Source organism: Peromyscus californicus, unplaced genomic scaffold (genome assembly GCF_007827085.1).
Source record: "Peromyscus californicus insignis strain IS unplaced genomic scaffold, ASM782708v3 Scaffold_9__1_contigs__length_137607984, whole genome shotgun sequence".
NCBI classification, from domain to species: domain Eukaryota; kingdom Metazoa; phylum Chordata; class Mammalia; order Rodentia; family Cricetidae; genus Peromyscus; species Peromyscus californicus.
The window spans coordinates 80,724,431-80,744,375 of record NW_026294617.1 but is presented as its reverse complement, the minus strand read 5'-3'; the positions used below and the strand labels follow the sequence as shown (position 1 = coordinate 80,744,375).

General features: G+C 47.0%; 1 protein-coding gene and 1 long non-coding RNA gene across 2 annotated transcripts in view; one reads left to right on the top strand and one right to left on the bottom strand.

The window, feature by feature from the left end:
• Positions 1-11,598, bottom strand: part of Tspan2 (tetraspanin 2) — a 43,601-nt gene extending 32,003 nt beyond the window's left edge. Inside the window, exon 1 of the mRNA XM_052731175.1 lies at positions 11,444-11,598. Within this exon, the coding sequence (XP_052587135.1) occupies positions 11,444-11,512 (69 nt within the window). The 5' untranslated portion in view covers positions 11,513-11,598. The remainder of the gene's footprint in view (positions 1-11,443) is intronic.
• On the top strand, positions 459-18,483 carry LOC128105865 (uncharacterized). The gene is made up of 3 exons (XR_008216522.1): positions 459-1,304; positions 15,643-15,689; positions 16,818-18,483. It is a non-coding gene; the product is annotated as an uncharacterized LOC128105865 (long non-coding RNA).
• Positions 18,484-19,945: the final 1,462 nt, after the last annotated feature.

Here is a 19,945-nt window from a genome sequence, read left to right as displayed (position 1 = left end):
ATTCTAGCATCGGTAGCACGTGTACACAAACCCAGCTCAATTTCTCATCTAAGCTACCCATTCTAGGCTTTTTTGGTTGCTGTTGTTTATGTTTGGAGACAGGGTCTAACTATGAAGCTCAGACTGGCCTCAAACCTGTGAGCCTTCTGCCCCGGGCCTTTCTGCGGGGATTACCGACAGGTGCCACCAAGTTCCTCCTAACCCATTTCTTCCTCTTCCCCTTCCCTGTCCTCTTCCATTCTCTCCCCTCCCTGTCCTTCCCTCCCTTTTTCCTTTCCTTTTATTTCTTCTGGGGTTAGGATTGAACCCAAGGCCCTGTTAGCCTGACAGGAATCCCCGGAAACAACCACTCTCACAGCTAAGGGGGTCCTTCCTAAAGTACTATTTTCAAATCTACCTGCACCTGGGAAACACAGCGGCTCCGGTAGTTCAGACACAGTGTTGAAGGCACTCAGCAAAACACCCGCCCACAGAAAAAGAAAGCACCCCCACAGCACTGGCTGTCAGGTTTCCTAAGCCTTCAGGGATGTGTGCTGAGAGCCACGCACGGTCACGGAGAATAAGCCTGCACACACCTCTTCCTGGGCAAGGTCTGCCCACTTGATGCGGTTACAGTAACACAGACACCACACGCTGCCCTTCAATGCGAGAAGAACAAAAGCAGCCCCGTGTTCTTGCTTCCCCATGGTGAACGCTATGTGCACACAAACCCAGCTCTTCTGCTACTCTCTTTTTTTGGGATGAAGCCATATGAAGCTGAAAATGAGGCTTCTATCTTAGAGTCCCCATTAAATGCTTTCAAGCTAAGACCTGCTGGTGGCGGCAATTCGCGTCCTAGATGGAGTCCTAAAGAGCACTCATGGTGCCTGATCTGATTGAAGCCCCATTATGCCTCTGAGAAGGGAGTGCTGTCTCATCCCTGCAGCAGGCAGATGTCGGAAGCACATTTGCTTTGGAAGATGACACTAATTTGCTCAAAGTGGGAAACGGGCTCCCAAGACTTTCATCGTATTAGTCAGTGAAAGCAAGGCCAGGATTCAGCACTGTCTCAAAAGCACGAGTTTTTACCAGAAAAAAAAAAAAATACAAGGGCTGAATAGCATACGACATTCACACCAAACGGCCTCCAAAGGACCTAGTTGCCCTGTTCTTGACATCAGGACCAGGTATGGACCAGGAGAGAGGACTGCTGTGACAGGAGATGGTGACAAGGCTGTTTGAAAATGCCTGGTGGCTCCTGAGACTCCAGTGTTTGTGATTTGCCCTCCTCTTCCTTCATACAGGCAAGCTCGTGCTTCCTTCAGGTGAGAGCATGTTTTCAAATTATTTATTTACCTATTATGTGTGCATGCGTGTGCATGTGAGGGTGCACGTGTGCACTGCGTGTGGAACTGCATGTGGAGGAGAGAGGACAATCTGTTGGCTCTCATCTTCCACCATGTGAGCGCCAGGGCTGGAACTCAGGTCAGCAGGCTTAGCAGCAAGCCCCTTCACCCACCGAGCCGCCCCGTGAGCGAACTTCATGATGACTCAGTGTTGACTGTCTACGCTGCACTCGGACTTTGATAGGATCAGAAGTGTTCTGTTCTCTGGAAAGAACACTTGGCTGCGTATTTGTGACAAACACGCCCTTTTGTGTTTGTTGAAGTTGTTATGAAGTGAACTCGAGTGGCTCACCTGACCTTGCTGGGAGGCGGTTTACAAGTGCTGTGGGGAACAGAAGTTTCAGGGAAAGAAAAGAACCTGGAGAAAGAAGCTGGCCGGGAAAGAGGGCGCTGACAACCTACTGGTGTCTGTGGACAGTGTAGGGTGTGCTGTGTTTATTCAGGGAATGCACACGATGCCTTGGGTTGAAAGAAGTACAGGGGAGAGTGGACTCGGGAAGAGCAAGAACGTGGAGGGAGGCGATGGCTTCGTAGTTTTCCCTCTGCAGCATAGCAGAGTTCCGGGCCACTGGCTAGTGTCAGGGAGCAGACGGCTTTATCGATGAAGACCACATAGACCCTGAACTAAAGCCCAAATCTATCAAGCCACAGCCTTGAGTTCAAGTCACCCCTCACTGCCTGCCTTTTCTCACCCAGCTGTCTTCGCTAAGGTCCCTGGAGTCCCCCCTGCAGAACCCACTGGGTCTCCTCCTCTGGTCTTGCCTTCTGCATGCACAAACACTGATCTTGGCAACCACAGTGACTGATGTCATATCTTGACTGCACTGAGCTTTACATAAGCAGAGAGGAGACGCTAAATGACATTTATGTGCTCGCCTATCATTCTTCAAGGAGGCTGAGAGGATGACTTTGGGAGGATAACTAGGGTTCATTTTTCTTCTAGATTTATGTTATTATTTTTAATTGTGTGTGTCTGTTTGTGGGTGTGCTCAGGTACACATATACACCCTTGTGCACATGAGTGCAGATGCCCATGGAGACCAGAAGAGAGTGGCAGGCTGGAGTCACAAGCAGTCACGACTTTTCAAATGTGGGTACTGGGAGCCAAGGGTCCTCTGCAAGAGCAGCATGTGCTCTTTGAGCCATTGCTCAGTAACCGGGATGCTTAGATACGGACCAGAGCTCTTTATCCAGTTTCTAATGATTACAGTGAGAAACGGTGGCAGAAAGTAAATGCTACGTGTAGAATTCAGATCGGAACAAGCTGAGACACTTTGTTGCCAAGAAGTTACCTTGGAATGGAATATTGTAGACAGCACAAAACCTAGGCTGGTGTTCTCTAGATATTTTCCCTAATATTAATTTTCTTAGAACCTGCTTTGAGGTCACTAAGGAGCTGTACCAGTCCATTTCAGGATGAAGGATGCATCCTGCAGCTTGGGATACAACCCTTCCCCGCTCCACGGCCCTTGCCCTACCCCCTGGGGCTTTACCCCTTCTGTTCAATACCACACACACACACACACACACAAACACACACACACACACACACACATGCATACACACTCACATTTATAAGCTGACTCTTTCCATTCACTTCTACTGTAAAGGGCAGACCTTGGCACACTTTAGGAACACCTGTTTTTTCTAGAAATGTCCTCTTTTGAGTGTTCGGACTGAATAGTGTCGCCCATAGACGAGAGACACATCCATCTGCACACATAGTAGGGTATGTAGAGGAGGTAGAAATAGGGATTCTGTGGTCAGACTCTGTCCAGACCCCGGACAAGACGCTAAACTTCTCTAACCTCAGCTCACCTGTCTGCAGGGGTTGGTAAGGAGAGTGCCTGCTGAGTTGAGCCACACACTTAGAGCTGGGAGTGCCTGGCACTCAGCCTTTTCATGCTGATGGATTCACTGTTCCATTCAAACTGAAAGCTCAATCTTCAAGAAGGCACCCCCCCCCCCCGCCCCCATGGTGCTTAGTTTTCTGCCTCTGCCCTTCAGTTCTCACAGACTGTACTCTCCTGCTTTGGCTGACAGCTGGACTTCCCTCAGCTTCTCAAACCACACCAGAAAGCTGGTGCCCTTTAGAGGCGATGCCTCCAATTCCTTAAGTTTAGTTTAGTTAAGACCTAGAAAGAGAAAAGATGAAAACGTAGTTATGAGACAAAGAATAAGTATACTTAGGCTGGAGCTGTCTAATAGAATTTTCTCCAACGAGAGGTGGGGAGATGCTTAGTTATATTAAAGTGCTTGTTTGGCAAGGACAGAGATCTGGGTTTGATTCCCAGAACTCATGTAAAGAAGGCCAGTTGTGGCAGCTCGCCCTGGTAATCCCAGTGCTTGGGAGGCAGAGACAGTGATCCCTGGAGCTCAATGGCCAACCAGTCTAGCCTACTTGGTGAGCTCTAGGCCAGAGAGAGACCTTGTATAAAACAAACGAACAAAACAAAACAAAACAAACAAACAAACAAACAAACAAACAAACAAAAACCATGGATGGCACCTGAGGAATAATACCTGAGGTTGTCTACACACACACACACACACACACACACACACACACACACACACACTCACAACTGAACACACACATGGAGATGCACACACTCTCTCTCACACACACATACACAAGAAATTGCCCCAGTGATATAAACATCTGTACTGTCCTGCATGGTAGCCACTCGGCACTGAGGGCTACTGAGTACTTGAAATGCGGTAAGTGGGAGTGAGGACAAGAATATTACCGTTTATTTAATTTTAAGGCTAAACAGCCCCATGTGCTCAGGAGCACGGCCACCACATTGGATGAGCAGGTGTGGAAGTCACACACTCGTCTTAGCTCCCACCTTCTCTCGCTGTTAGTCTGGGGACTCAGGAAGGCTAAGGACAAGGATGCTGGAGCCTCAGCTAGAGACAGATCTGCCGCCGGCCAGTTCCGGGTCCTGGACAAGTCTCTATCTCTGTTTCCTTGGGTGTGACTTGGGGATAAGAGCAACTGCTTCACAGGGCTGTGGTGAGGGCTGAAGGGGTTAACATGAGGCTGTGCTCACAAAAGCAGTAGCGCTGGCGGCCTTATACTTGGGCAGGGCTATTGTCCTTCAAGCCTTTGTGCGGAAATTAATTTTTTTAAATGGTCTCTTAAAGAAACAAAAAACAAGCCTTGCCTCTCTGTGTAGCTTTTCTCAATTTCCATCTTGTTTTCACCTGCCTTGAGCTGATCAGTCGTGCTCCTCATCCCGCTCCTGTTTCTGCCCCACGAGGGGGTATTTTAGGCCTCTCCTTGTGCTTGTACCTTAGAATGCTTCAAGGCTGAACCTGACACTGGCTGTGATCACTCTGATCGTAGACTTTATTTTTCCAAGCCAAGAGAATTTTATTGAGATAGTTCTGTAGCGCAAACAGGCCTTGAACTAGACAATCCTTCTGCCTCAGCCTTCTGCAGCTGGGGTTACAGGTGTGAGCCACCGTGCCTGATTCCCATCGTCTTCCATTTCTTTTTGTGTATGTATGCCCATGTGTGTATGTCTGGTGCCTACTTATTTCTGTCTTATCCCCACCCCCACCTGAGACAAGGCCTCTCATTGAATCTGGAGCCAGGGCAGCAGCTAACAAGCCCCAGGGATCTTCCTGTCTCCACCCCGAACAGTGCTGGGTGACAGGGGCAAGCGCCACGCTCAGCTTCTTACGTAGGTTCTGGAGATTGGAGCTGGGTCCACAGAGTCACAGCAACTGCTCCTCCCCACTGAGCCATCTCCTCAGTCCTCTAGCTCATTTTCTTATACCTTGTATTCCACATTCCAATACACTGATAATGTGAAGAGGTGGGAAATGAGAAAACCTTGGACATTCTCTTTACTGCGCCTTTCTGCTTCCATACTTTAAAACAGGGCTCATTAAATTACTGTGAAAATTAAAGATATGAAGACTGTGAAGACAGAGGTTGCTAATAATTCATTATCAGATGAGATCGTGTATGTGGAAGCATTCTGTAAACTGAAATCTCCTATGCATGGTAATTAGCACTGTTGATCTTTCTCTCAATGGAAGTTGGGGATGGCAAGTAAGGCAGGCCAGGGTAACTCCGTTTAACCTGTGCTTCAGCATGCTGGATGTTCCCATCTCAAGTCCACCTTCCTCAGTCTCTTAGAGACCCTAACCACAGCTTGCTTCAGTCAGGGCAGAACCACTTGCTTTAACAAGGAGAACAAGTCTGTAGTGCAGGCCCTGCCAGTGTGAAGGCTGGAGGGTGGAGATACTTCAGGCAGGGTGATCTAGAATAACACTGTGAGACGCAGTGCACGATGACAATCTGGGACTGCCAAGTACTGCTGCAGAAGAACCCTTAACATAATAATGATAAAGCGCTAACTGGAAGCAAGAACCACGAAAAGCAAGCCCTGTGGAAGGGTTACCCTGCCACCCAGAAACAAGAGTCTCTGAGACCACAGAGTAAACAAAGGCCCTCCAAGTGTCTTTAGGGCACCAACGCCATTGTCCCCCTTCCCTGGGGGTTTGTTATCGATGCAGAACTACTAAGTCGCAATATATAGCTGAATAAGGTCTCCTGTACTGATACTCACATTATACTAGGAGCTGCACTGACCACCAAAGCATGACCCATCTCCTTCCCCTGGCCTCTACCTGGGAGCACAGAAGCATGGCAGACACCTAGCAGTTCTGCTCTAGGGGAAGTGCACAGGAACTTTTATTTAGACCCTGTTGACTCTCTCAGGTGCTGAGGGACTAGAAGAGGTTCATAACAGTCCCTGCCTCTAAGGTGCAAAGACCAGACTGGGGATGAACTATTCTCAGACAACATGGAGTCTAGGGAAAGGGGTAGCATTGGGTTTTAATCTTTGAATCACAGGGCAGAGTGTCAGGCAGACATCTAGCACATGTTTGCTGGGTGAACGGATGTCTTCATAAGCTGTAAGACTCCAGCCACCTTGACTGGTGGGATATAGGACACTGCATGTTCCCTCTTTCCTCGAGGAGCTCCTGAATTCTGGGCCCTGTCTTCCCACCTGTACCCCTATTATTTGAATCCCACCATCACTAACATACCTCAGGCTAGTGAGCATGTGCTATGTGCATGCAGGACTTTTACATATATTAACTTGCTTTTCTTTGTTTGTTTGTTTGTTTCTGAGACAGGGTCTCACCATGTAGCTCTGACTGCTCTGTAACTCACTATGTAGACCAGGCTGGCCTCAAACTCATAGAGATCCACCTACCTCTGCCTCCTGAGTGCTGGGAGTATTAGTATTATCTGCACAAAGATCACAAGGTGACTTGCAGACTACTTTGCTACGTTCATTTTACAGCTGAGACAATGGAAACTCAAAGAGGCTGAACAACTGAGCCCAGTCCCCAGGGTAGTGAGACCTAGAGAGCCAGGAATAAACTCTGACAGTGTGCTACCAGAATCCACCTTTCAGGCTTTAGCTTTCTGGATTTGACTCGCCAAACTGTGTACACCCACAACAGGTCTACCTAAGGTCTACCACAACACTAGAACTATAGCTCTAGCCTCTCCAGACTGACCATGTGGTGCACTCTTTGGTTCCCCCAGCATCCCTAGGTCCCTCTGGTGCACAGTAGGGGAGGTTGGCCACTGCTTCTGTCTTCCTACTTTAACAGAAACCAGCAGTGCAGGTTATAGACAGACAGACAGCAGGCTGTCTGGGAGACTCCAACAGTTTTCCCCACCCCCCACCATCCTTTCTAACAAGCTCTGCTCTGCAGTTGCTGTTTGAAATGTGTGGGAGAGAGCAGGAGCTATAAGCTTTGTCGGAGTCAAACAGCTTTCACCCCAGCCCCAGCCAAAGGGACAGTCTTTTCAGGAGCAGCCAGTAGACATCTGCTGTGGGATGATCCTTCTGTGCGCTGTGAATATGTGTTGCTACCATTGGTTAATAAAGAAGCTGCTATGGCCTATGGCAAGACAGAATGGAGCCAGGTGGGGAACCCAAGCAGAGAGACAAGGGGAGCAAGATGTAAGGGAACACAGGTAACTAACTCCACGAAGCCACATGGCAACACATAGATTAATAGAAATGGGTTAATTTAAGATGAAAGAGCTAACTAGCAAGAAGCCTGAGCCACAGACCAAACAGTTTGTAATTAATGTTAAGCCTCTGAGTGATTATTATAAAAACGGCTGCTGCCTGGGCGGGACCAGGTGGGACCAAGAAACTTCTGACTACAGACATCACCAAGTGAAAATCCAAAGTTGCATCAATCATGATAAGGAAGAAAGGACTCCACCTTCCCACTTGCCATTTATGGCATGTGACTTTCAACCAGGAACAGCCTTCTTCCTGTTGGATACAACCCTGAACAGCCCAGAGCAGCACAATGATAGGAAAACGCTGAGCAGGAATAAACAGTGCCCAGGCTATTCTTCAAACCAACATGTTTGAATGAGGCTGGGTGGGTTGTAGTGTTTTATTTATATTGCTATGCAACAGGGGGGAAGGAAAAACAAAGGTGATTTCAGCACAGTCAGGACTATACCAAGCACTGTGACTGTAGTCCCTAAAGATAGACCTGATAAAGGCAGGGCAGACTCAACTATCAGATCGGAAGTTAGTTTAGTCAGCCAGGGACCAGGCTTTACTTGGGGTTTTAAAGCGTTCATCACTCGGTGTGAGTACAGCTGAGTTCCCTGGGCAAGGGAGCATTGTGCTGGTTCTGAAAGGTCTGGCTGAATGTTTAGCAATCAAGAAATACAGCTGAGGACAACATTAAGCCAGCTGCCTGGACGAGGCTCCAAGTGGATCTGTGAATCGTAGACCACAAAACACACTCTACAGCTTCCGTGCCTGTCTCAGGTCAGTTTCTGGCAGGACAGGAAGTATTGTCGCCGGGGGAGACCCTATACCTCAAAAGGAAAGACATCTATAGGTGTGTGGATATACTCAAGATACAGCTAAAGCTTTCCTTCCAGGGAAAGCTTCCTGGTCAGGAAAGAAACTTTAGAAGCCAGAGCAGAGTCTCTGTGGAATCAGGTTCCCTTAGTGACAGGAAGTCAGCTATGTGAATAATTTATCCCATACAAGTGACTTCCCCAAGTCACCAGCTATCAGCTTCAGTTTGTCCCTTTCACTTTCCCAAGAAGGCCGCCTGCACCTGCTGCTCATCCAAGGCCTGCCCTCTCACTGGGAGCCACTGGGTCCTCCCAGCTCTCTCCTGGACTCAGTCTACGAAAGTTCAACATCTACACAATGAACAGGCAGAGGTAGGCCAGCTCTCCGACAAAGTTGCCCGTTGATGCCTAAAAACCAGGAAGGCTGTTCACATCCAGGTGTCTAACCCGAAGATTCGTTGATTCACTCTATAGAAAGTTAGTACCTCCGATGTGCTGGACACTATTCTAGGTACTGAGGGGAATGGCTGTGAAAACAACAGGAAATTTTTTTCCTGTTCTCGGGGAGTAGTAAGCTTTAGGGGGGAAAATACCCAAGTATGAGTTAAGAGGATAATGTATAGTTATCCATCAAAGGAGTCCTGTGTAAGCCACTCAGGCTGTGTAAGGGCATCAGGAGGAAGACAGTTACTATTTATTGAATGCTTCTTGTGTGCCAGGCAGTTAGTAATAAAAATAAGAAATAACTTTAAGTCGCTACTATGTATGACTGCCATAGGAAGGTGGGATCAGGCACTTCACACATTTTCTTTGAATTCTGCCACAACTCTATCCCTCCGATTGTACAGAAGCTAGTCCTGGAAGTATGACTAGCTTGCTCAGGCACACCTCCTCTGTCTAAGCACACCACGCTTTGGATCTCTGCTCTCGGGCCTCATGGCTTTGCCGCTCAGAGGTCTCGCGATTCTCTGCTCTGCTCCTCAGCTGGTGGCTTGCCTTTGCCCACCCCCATCCTCCCAGCTCTTCAGAGGTTGAGCTCCAGTGTCTCCCAGAAGAAGGCTTTTAGGCCTCTCACTGATACTGGGGTTCCTTCTCTGAACTCTGTATTTAGATCACATATAGGAAAAGCCATCTCTAAGCTCCAACAGGCACTCAGCCTCCCTGGTCGGCGGCTTCTCTTCCTCGCTGTGTTCATGACCAGGGGTGTGAAGCTTGTTGCTTGGTCACACTCTGCCTTACTTTGGTCTTGTCCAGCATGCACTGTTCTCATTGGCTCAGCTGGAGTGGTAGCTTTGAGAACAGTGCTTTAAGCTAATAGACATCATCTATCTAGTAATTGTTTAACAGTGGTTCTGAAACATGCCTGTGGGGTAGGATTACCTGGATGGTCTTCTAGAATAGCTTGCTGCCCCCCCCGCCCCTCCCCAGGGTGTCGGATTCAGTAAATCTGGCTTGAGGTGAGAGTGTCCATTTCTGAAAAAAAAAATCCAGGGGGCACTGATGCTGTTGATCCAGGAACCACATTCTGGGGACTGCTGGTTAAGGGGATCTCCCTGACACGGGGTTAAGATGGGGTAGGCAGCTTTTGAGTTCTGTCTCTGCCACTCGATAGCTGTGTGACCTATTTGAGTCTCTGTGTCTTCATGTCTTAAAATGGGGAGGACCCGCTTGCACGCGAGCGCTGGAGTAAGGAAGGGGTGCAGAGGTAGATGTAAGGTGCCTAGCACTGTCCCTGACCCACTCACTGCAAATGTTTGATAAGTCTGGGAAGCTGGTACAAGATGAGTGCTAAGCCCAGCCCGAGACTTCCCTCTCAGGCTCCCATGAAACTTGGAATTTGTGAGCAGTGAGGGAGAAGGGTGTCAGTGTGGCATGGCAGCTATAATCAACAGCCTTTGAAATTGAGCCAGACTTCTAAAAAAAAAATGCAACACAAGGGCACTGAGAAACACTTCTTCCTGGAGTGTGAGAGACGCAAATGCTCAGGTGTACAAAACCTATGTGTATTTTTCAAATTCAGGGGATGCCCCCAGTACCTCCTCCAAACTGTCCCTTGCTGACCAATGTTGGTCATGACCACGTGGTTTCTGAAGAGCTTAGAGCTGCTGGGGTCACCCAGGCTAATGGGTTGGTAGACGCAAGTGGAGCCCACCGTTCAATAATTAATTACTTATTGCCCAGACAACCTCCTCAGAGCAGATGGGACAACCATGGCCTCCAGCTCTGCCGCTGCTGTTTCCCACTTCTCCCAAAGCAAGACTCGTGTCTCCCCTTAGGGTCTATCTGAGCAGCTACACTGCCTAGAATTCTCTCAAGGGAAGGCGGATAAAGACTGCAGAAAGGACCTCTGGCGGTTCTCCAGGGCCTGGGAGAGAGCATTCCAGGGATGGCCCACCCCTAACCATGCCCTGCTAACACAGAAGACTGGGGTCAGGGCCCTTTCTCTGGCTGCCTCGGTGCATCTCTAACTGGGGAATGTTGCCAGGTCTACGCCACCCTGCAAAGTTGAATGAGATCATTTCAGAAGTACTGGTGGTAGGCAGGGAGCCTGGGGGAGGCTGCTGCCCTTCCCAAACCCCTCCATTCTCCAACCCCTCATACAACAGCACCCACCACTGCCCACCCAGCAGTACCCTCCCCTAATGCCCAAGAGAAGGACGACCCTCCCCCACTCCCTTAATTTTCGCTCCTGTTCGTATTTTCCCAGCAAACCACCCTAGCCAGGCGGTGTGTCCGCACACTCCTGGGATGGGGCGCCACCCCAGGCAGCCGCAGGGTAGGGCTTTCCCTCCCAGCGCCCAGGCCCGGCTGCCGGGCTCCCCCGAGATGGCAGCGCGCGAAGGGGGTGTGTGTATGCACAGCAGGCTGCAGGGAACGCCGGCCGCCGGGGGCCCCAGTCCTCGGAATGTGGGGGCCAGCTGGGTCCCCCGCACCTGGCACCACCCGCCGGGCGATGCCACCGAGGATGATGGCTCCTCTCGGGGAAGCACGGCACCGTGTCTTCTCTTCTCACCGGCCCTGGTGGCTCAAGCTTCTCTCTGCCCTTTCCCCCTCCACGCGTCCCCTCCCTCTTTGTCTGCTTAGCGCCTCTAGAACACCCTGCCTTCCCCCAGGGCCCAACTCTATTGCGGTCACCTCCCTGGGGACCCCGGCCCCCTAGCTGGCCCGCCGGTTCGGGTCTCACCCAGAACAGCAGGTTGAAGCCGAGCAGCAGATACTTGATGCACCGCAGACCCCCGCGAAAGCGCCCCATACTGCGACCCCGGCAGCGGGCTCCCGATTCCCCAGGCCCGCGCCGAGCCCCGGGAGCGGCGGGCGCCGGCGGGAGGGGCGGGGCGGGTTGGGAGGGGCGTGACCTGTGGGCGTGGCTTGCGGGCGGGAACCCCGGACGCGAGCGGCCAGCTGGCCTGGGATGGGGAGCCCTAGGGTGGAGGTCTGGGTCCCGCGCACCAGCTCCAGCCCCTCGGAGGTGGTACCACCTTCCCCCGCGCAGAAGGGCGCGGGTTCTGGTAGCTATCCGAGCATCTGTGCATCTGTGCGCGAGCAGCGCCCACCCGGGACACGGGGTCCATTTAGTCAGCGCCGGGTGCCCAGACTCCTTTGGGGCCCGCGGTAATGGCTGAAGTTATTTTCGGTGGCTATGGAAACATAGGAAGGTGGCTTCAGGTGGTAAAGCTAAGTAGAACCTGAAGCCGGTAGACCCAGTGGCCAGGCGCCAGGCAGAGGGTCCAGGGCTGCGGTTAATCAGAGTCCTCCAAGCTCCCAGGCCCCGGAGGCCGCTGCTGGGGACCCTCCCTCCCGACGCTGCGTTCCTAGAGGACTCTTACCTTAATAGGCAAGAACTGGGAGAAGGCGCACCAGGCGGCGGCCCGGAGCCCTGACACTACTCTCCGCTCGGCCCAGCCCAGCCCGCCTGGTCAGCGAAGGGGAGTCAGACTTCCCACATCCTGCTGGGTTTGACAGACTGGGGGCCTTGAAAGGACTCCAGATTCTCAGGATCTACATTGAGATGTGTAGATGGGGAGGAAGGGATAGGTTCTGTTTTGCTTTGTTTTTATTAAGTTAGGCTACTGGTGAAGAATCCAGCGGCACCCACTCCAGTTGACTAAGTGTCTACAATATGTGGTGTCAGACAGCACGGGGGAGACAGGGAAGTGTAAAATCAGGGAGCTTGTGCATTAATTTAGCAACACTCTAAGTGCCAATTATAGGCCGGGCATAGTAGCAAGCCCCAGAGACACCAGAAGAATGCCAGGCTTGCTATCACATCTTTCCTGGAGGGCACAGATCTGTAAGCAAATCATCTGAGCGAGGTGGGTGGGCTAGGTGCTGGGTAAGAGCCTGGTCCCTGCCTTGACTAAGAAAGACTTTCCTAGGAAGAGTGAGACTGATCCTGACTTGTAAAGAGTCCCAGCAGAGAAAGCAGGAGGTGGGGGAGGGGGAGGAAGGTGGGGGAGAGAGGGGAGGAAGCACAATCAAGCCTAGGAGCAGGAGGAGTCCAAGAGATAGCCAAGGCGAGGGGAGTTAGGAGGTCATCAGAGCAAATCACAGCGGGCATGTAGTTCACTGATGTGCCACACTGTCCCGTTATCCCTGGGCCTCTCTTTCCCATCTCAGTATGGAGATTGTAGTATCTGCTTCAATTGTTGTGAAGGTTAAGGAGTTGATACATGTAAAGTGCCCAAATCAGTGAGGGGCTTGAGGTATACGAGGTAGGAGCTAGGATAGCACCAACCATTCATTCAGGCTCTACCACGTTACTGTCTCAGCCTATATCGCCATCTTTGAATATCTAGTGAATTTTATTATGAAAATGAGAAGAAAAATGAGAGTGCTGATTCTGGTAGTAACAGTGAACTAGAGACAAAGATAGAAGTCATTAGGTATGCAGAGGAGAAGCCTTGGTTTCAATCATACATCTGTCACCTCTGTTTTGCTATGAAAAAGGAACTAAATTAGTGAGTAGTCTCTGTACCCAGCAGGCATTCAGTAAATCAACAGGGAACAGTGATGTTATACTGTTGCGTTATAATTTACTGTTGAATTTTTATGTCTTTAATATTTAGAGATTATATATTTGGTCGTCTCTGGGAACAGAATTCCTATTATGGTATATAATAAATCTATTGTTCTTCCATCCTGTAAGCCTATTGCATTTATTAGAAATGTTTCATTGCATGCCTAATGTAACATTTTAGATCTGCAGTATACACTCAGCCCATATCTAGTAACTTTTCCTGTTGCTGTGATAAAATAGCCTGATAAAAGCAAAGGAAGAAGAGAAAGGGCTCGTTTTAAGTCACAGTTCGAGTGTACAGCCCATCGTGGTGGAAGTCACAGCAGCAGGAATTTGAGGCAAGTGGGCTACATTGTATTCACAGCCAAGAAGCAGACAGTTACGAATGCTTGGACTTACCCCAGGATCTCGACCCAGGGAATGGTGCCACCCACAGTGGGCAGGTCTTCTCACCTTAACTAACCTAATCTAGCTACTCCTGCACATGCATGCCTAGAGGTTTGTCTCCAAGGTGATTCTAGATCTCATCAAATTTTTTGATTGAAATTAATCGTAACATAGTTAGGTTTTAGGCTGCTTGGCAGGACTAGCTTAGATAAGGGGAGTCACCACTCCCCTCCATAAGGCAACCCCACTTCCCTTGTAGCTCAGAAAATAAACTGGCAGGTGTTACAGCTAATGGGATGGGGTGGTAGCTCCTGAGAGCTGGTTGGTGTCTTCTTACCATTGCTGCATATGGATCTTTCACTTGAAGTTGCTGTATCCTTCTTGGTTCCAGAATGAGGACACATCCAACAGTGAGGACAGCAAAGCAGAATGTTGAGAAAAATATCTAGATTGTAGACTGCATTACTCCATCATCAAGGCAGTCAATTCTAAGGCCACTTTTAAGTCTAGTTTTATTTTTTTAGATCTCTCTCTCTCTCTCTCTCTCTCTCTCTCTCTCTCTCTCTCTCTTTCTCTCTCTCTGTGTGTGTGTGCAGGTATTTTCAGAGGCCAGAAAAAAGTGTCATATCCCCTAAAACTGGAGTTACAGGTGGTTGTGAGTCACCTGACATGGGTTCTAGGAAGGTCCTGTGGAAGGGCATGCAGCAAGCACTCTTAACCACTAGCCATTTCTCCAGCTCTACTCTGGTTTTTAGTATGTGTGTGTATCACATGTCATTGTGGCTGAGAGCATCTTAGCTAATGACACATTTAAGATGCATCATTATATCCAAGTAAAGGATACATTAAATGTCACAACAACATTAGCCTTTAAACCAGTCATCAGTGCTGTCATTTCTCTCTTGAACCCAGACATGGTGCCTGAAGCTCTAACATACTGGGACTATGAGGGGTGGCCAAGAAAACTGTAGACCTGCCTGCTAAGACCCTCCTAAACTGTGGGACCAGCAACACCATATCCCTACTTCCATCTCTCTTGTTACATAAGAAAAAAATCATGCTTGTGTTGAACTCTGTGCCTGTTACTGAGAGCTGAAATGGTTCCACTTGATAGAGGGGAGACAATAAATTCAGTTTTGAATCTGCTGAATTTTGGATCTGGTGGGAAATATGATTGGGATACTGGAGGGAGGTTTGTGCTGAAAGGTTAAGGTGAAAGTTCCCCAATCATCATTTTTAACTTGTCTCAGACATGCGCTAAAAATAACTATGGAAAAATATTTCCTCTTGCCCATTCCCCGCAATATTTTATTGTGAGTATTTTTCAGATGTACAGCAAAGTCAAAATATTGGGCGGCAAGCACCATATCATCACCACCTAGGTGCCCCAGTAAACATCCTGTTTTGGTTTCATTACTATCTGCACAGCTGTCCCCTGGGCAATCTCTTACTCATTCAGCATTCCAAGTGTTTCACCCCAATCTCTAGCATAGAGACAGTAGAGCCCAAACATTTGCTTATGTTTTTTTTTTCCCTAATAAAATTAACCTCTAGATGGTAGACTTTAGGTGCGCCATTTGATAGCACTCAGCAAATATCCAAACCATTTTAGGGCACAGGGCACAGAGCATCACCACCGTCACAGAATTTCCGTGTGCTCCTTCCCAGGACATCTGTGCCCCCACATCTCTGGGAGGCAGCCTTGTTCTGGCTTGCTTTTGCCGTCTGTTCTAGATTTTCACACAATTGACATTGTACAGTACTTAGCCTCACACATTTAAATTGATACCTAAAATTATTTCTTGTAAGTTTGGATATTTTTAAAGGATGTCATTTTTGGTGTATCTTAAATATTAAACATTTTAAAGAAAATTGTTACCATGCTCGTTTCAAAACTTGCACTAGAAACTGCGTGCCAGGGTGACCTGCCACCCACTGTCATCCTTTTGAAAACACACTAACAAGCTCTTCTTGAACAGGGTGGAACTTTACAGCTTCCCCTTTCTTCTTGAACACATATTTTCAGGTAAGTCTAAAATAATGCATTTTATGCTTCAAAGATTTTTCTTGAGTGTCTTTTTATACTTGTCTGGACAAGAACGGCTATATGATGGTCAAAATGAATGACTTTTCTCTTGAGACCTGTAAGACTCCGAGTGTTAATTGGCTTTGCAGCGATTGAGTTATTCTTCAAATTATTTTTAGTGTGCAGTTGACTAAAATAGCATGTAGTTTTAAACGAACAATCATTAAGCATCAAGGTAAGCTGGTACTGGCAATTGCTCTATTTTGATATGACACAGATTCACTTTTGTTGGTTTAGTAGTGGGTTTCAACATGATGTCTTCAGACATCATATGTCACTCTACTTGGTTCTCATTCTCCCCTCCTCCACTGTCCTCTTCCTGTGTCCCTCCCCCTTCCAGATGGTTCTTTCTTCTTCTACTTTCTTATTAATGTGCTCCATTACCTATTCCCCACTCCCCTAGATTCTCTGCTCTCCTCTTATGAGTCCTTTTCTACTTTCATGACCTACACACACATATACACACAAATATATACTTGCATATATGCATACATATACTCTTAAATCCAAACTCCACGTATGAGGGGAGCATGGGATTTGTCTTTCTGAATCTGGCTTACTTTGCTTAACACAATGTTTTTCCAGATGCATCTATTTTTCTGCAAATGTCATGATTTCATTTTTCTCCATGGCTGTAAAAATTCAAATGATTCACGTGCGTATGAGGCACATTTTCTTTATCCGTTCATGTGTTAAGGACATCTAGGCTGCTTCCATTTCTTGGCTGTTGGGAACAATGCAGTAATAAACATAAATGTGCAAATGTCTTTGTAGTATGTTGACCTGTCTGGTTCACATTCCCAACAGCCTTGCAAAAGTGGTCCCTTCCCCAACACACATCCTCACCGGCATTTGTGGCCATGTGTTTCCTTGGTGATAGTCACTCTGATTAGGGTTGAGATGGAATCTTAAAACAGCTTTAATTTGTATTTCCTTGTTGGCTAAGGATATTGAACACCTTCCATTATTTATTGTCCATTTGGTTTCTTGTTTGTTTGTTTGTTTTTTAACTATCTATTCAGTTCATTGGCTCACTAACTAACTAAATGACTTGGATTTTTTGTTTAGTTTTTGCAGTTCTTTGTGTACTCTAGTACTCTATGCTGATGGCCATGTCAGAGGAGCAGCAGATGCTACTGAAGTTCAGTTGTCAGCCCACCAGAGGCAACTCCCTGATGCCCGATAGGCAAGGCCCCGAGACCACAGACTCCAGAATGTCCTTTGCTTCTGCTGTGCCTTCACATGTTTACTATTGCCAACTTTCTCTGGTCTCTGGTGTGGTGTGAATGGGTGTGGGGAGATCCCTGCTGCCTGTAATTTAGTGTGTTTATCTCATGGAAACATCCCTTTCTATTGGGCACTTTACCTGTGGATTATCATAAAGATAATTTTTCCCCTAAGCTGTACTGTCTAATTGATAATAATAATGTTAGTTTAAATAGAGTTTTGATAATAAAAAAATAAAACAAGGAAGTGTCACACAGCTAGAACACACGAGTTTCTATTGAAGAGCAATATAGACTGTAGCTTAGATTAATGATTAAGAAAAACAACTGAGTCCCAGTAGCCCAGCTAGTTTAAATTCTTCTAACCTTAATGTTGAGAGATGTGTTCACAGGTTTCGAAGTGCATCACAGCTGAAACAAAGCTTTGAAAATAACTTAAAGTTAGACTAAGATGTTTTTGTCAAATAGCTTTGAGGTGAAAACCCCAAAAAGATAATCTAAAGTTTTAGAAAGACACATAGTTGAATGAGGAACTCGGGATGAATAAGGCCAGGGATCAAATACAAAGCAGCCCAATTATTACTAACTGACATACTTTCCTTGCTAGGATTGGTTGGTGATCAAAGATGATGATTAATTCCTTGTACTCACTTTTGCCTTCAACCTCCTGATATAAAAACTATTGATGAGTGGGTATGTACTCTAGAGATTTAAAGTAGAGCTGACTGATTCTTTTTCATGTATAAAAGTTTATACTTATGATTCCTTTAAGATTCCTCATAAAATTACCTTTCAAGATAAGCAATAATGTGATTGTTCTTTTCTTTGTAACCACAAAATGCAGCCTGCCAGTAAAAGAATATCTTTCTTGCTTACACATTGTTAATCTATAACAAGTTGCTTGGGTATGAATGTACACTGGTTCTTGGGATAACTTGTTTTTCACCTGTAATATGTAAAATGTTTAATCATGTAAGGGATATGGAAAACATGCTGTTTTTTTTTTATTTGTATTCATTGTAATCACTCCCTTGAAAAACAGAATGTAACCACATTGTAATTTTTATATTGCCTGAAAGATTTTGTTGGGGTATATAAGTTGTAAGGGAAAGAACAAAGATAGAGTTAAATAGAGTTAGAAGGAAAACATCAAGAATGAGAGAAGGAAATCACCAGGAAAATAAAGAATAGAGAATGCAAAAGAAGAATAAAGAAAAGGTCTGAAGGAAACCATCAAGAGAGTGTGTGAGTCTTTCCCTTCACTCCCCCAGATGAAAAAAAAAAAGTCACAGTGAGCGCTGACTCTGTGGATTCCCTTGGAGCCCTGCGCTGCTGGAGGCTGGCCCCCCAGGTAGTGAAAATTCTAGCTATAAATGCCAGGTCTGGCATTCAGAAATAAACATTTTCCTACTGTGCAGGCTCCCTCCTCACTCTGGTGACCATTTTCTTTGCTGTGTAGAAGCTTTTAGTTGCTTTTTATCCCATTTGTCAATTATTGGAATTATAAAAATTCATTCTTTGATGGAATTGGTGGGTTAGTGTTTTATTAGTTGATGCATTTATGAAGAGAAGTTATTTATTGCTAGCCACATAACACAGTATTCAGAGTAAATTTTCTTGATTATTTTCATAGTGTTTTTATTGTTGTTTTTTTAGACAAGGTCTTGTTATGTGGCTCAGGTCGGCCACGAACTTGTGACCTCCTGCTCTCACAGAGTACTAGAATTATAGGTGTGCAACACTCTGGGCTTCCTTAAACTCTTTCTGAATTAAATGTCTCACCACAGATTTATCTATTATTTAAAACTTTTATTTTATTTTATATTTCTTCCTCTTCCTCCTCCTCTTTTTCCTCCTCCTCCTCTTCCTTTTTCTATTGTTTGAGACAGAGTGTCTCTACATGGTCCTGACTGGCCTGGTACTCACTATGTAGACCAAACTGGTCTCAAACTCACATATGCTCGCCTCTGCGTCCCAAGTGCTGGGATAAAAGGTGTGTACTACCTTGACCAACAGAAATTATTTTTAATGATCAATTCAATTGGCTGGTCATTATTCAATGTTATTGAAAACATAGGACTGTCACCCTTTTAACTTACAGGAATATTTATTATTCATGTTGTAGTTATTTCTCTCTCAACAGCTACAGCATTTTGCAAGTTGGTAGTCCAGGGAGTTTTATACCCTTGGGAAATGTACCACAGTCAGGTTCAGGACAGCAGGTGATAGCTCCTTAAAGAAGATCCCTTCCTCGAAGACACAGTGTCAATCAACTATAGAGAGAGATACAGCTGGGAATGGAGGATCTAGCGTCAGGCCTCTCAGAACTGTTAATGCTGCAGTTCCCTCTGGAAAGTTTTCCTCAGTCCCCAGATATGCATTCCCCCAGACAGATGGCTGTTTTATCCGGGAGAATGGAGGCTGTGCCTGTGGAGACCGAGCCAAGTGCTGAGGTCAGGGACTTAAGAACAGCGTCCTGAGTGGGCAGAAGAGGCACTTCCAGTCAGCTTTCCATCACCACACCAGATGCCCGAGGGAACCAGCTAATAAAAACAAGTTTATTTTGTCTAACAGTGTTGATGTTCCTTGAACAATTGGTCCCAGGGCTTTGGGCCTATGGTGAAGCATGTCTTGATGAAGGCCTATGGCGGAGCAAAATCTCCTGCTTCACTCAAGGAAAAGATAGAAAGGAAGACATTGGAGGTGCCATTATCTCTTTCCAGGAAGACCTGAAGACCCCTCAATAAACTCCACCTCCTAATAGCACCAAGCAGGGGAACAAGCCTTTCCAAGTGAATCTTGGGGGATGTGATGATCCCTGTTACATCAACTTGATATGATCTGGGATCATGCAGGAGACAATTAATGGGAGGGGTGTTCTGGGTTCTGGGCATGCCTTTGAAGGATTGTCTTTCCCAGGTTAACTGATGGAAGAAAACCTACTTAGCCCTGGGCAGGACCATTCCCTAT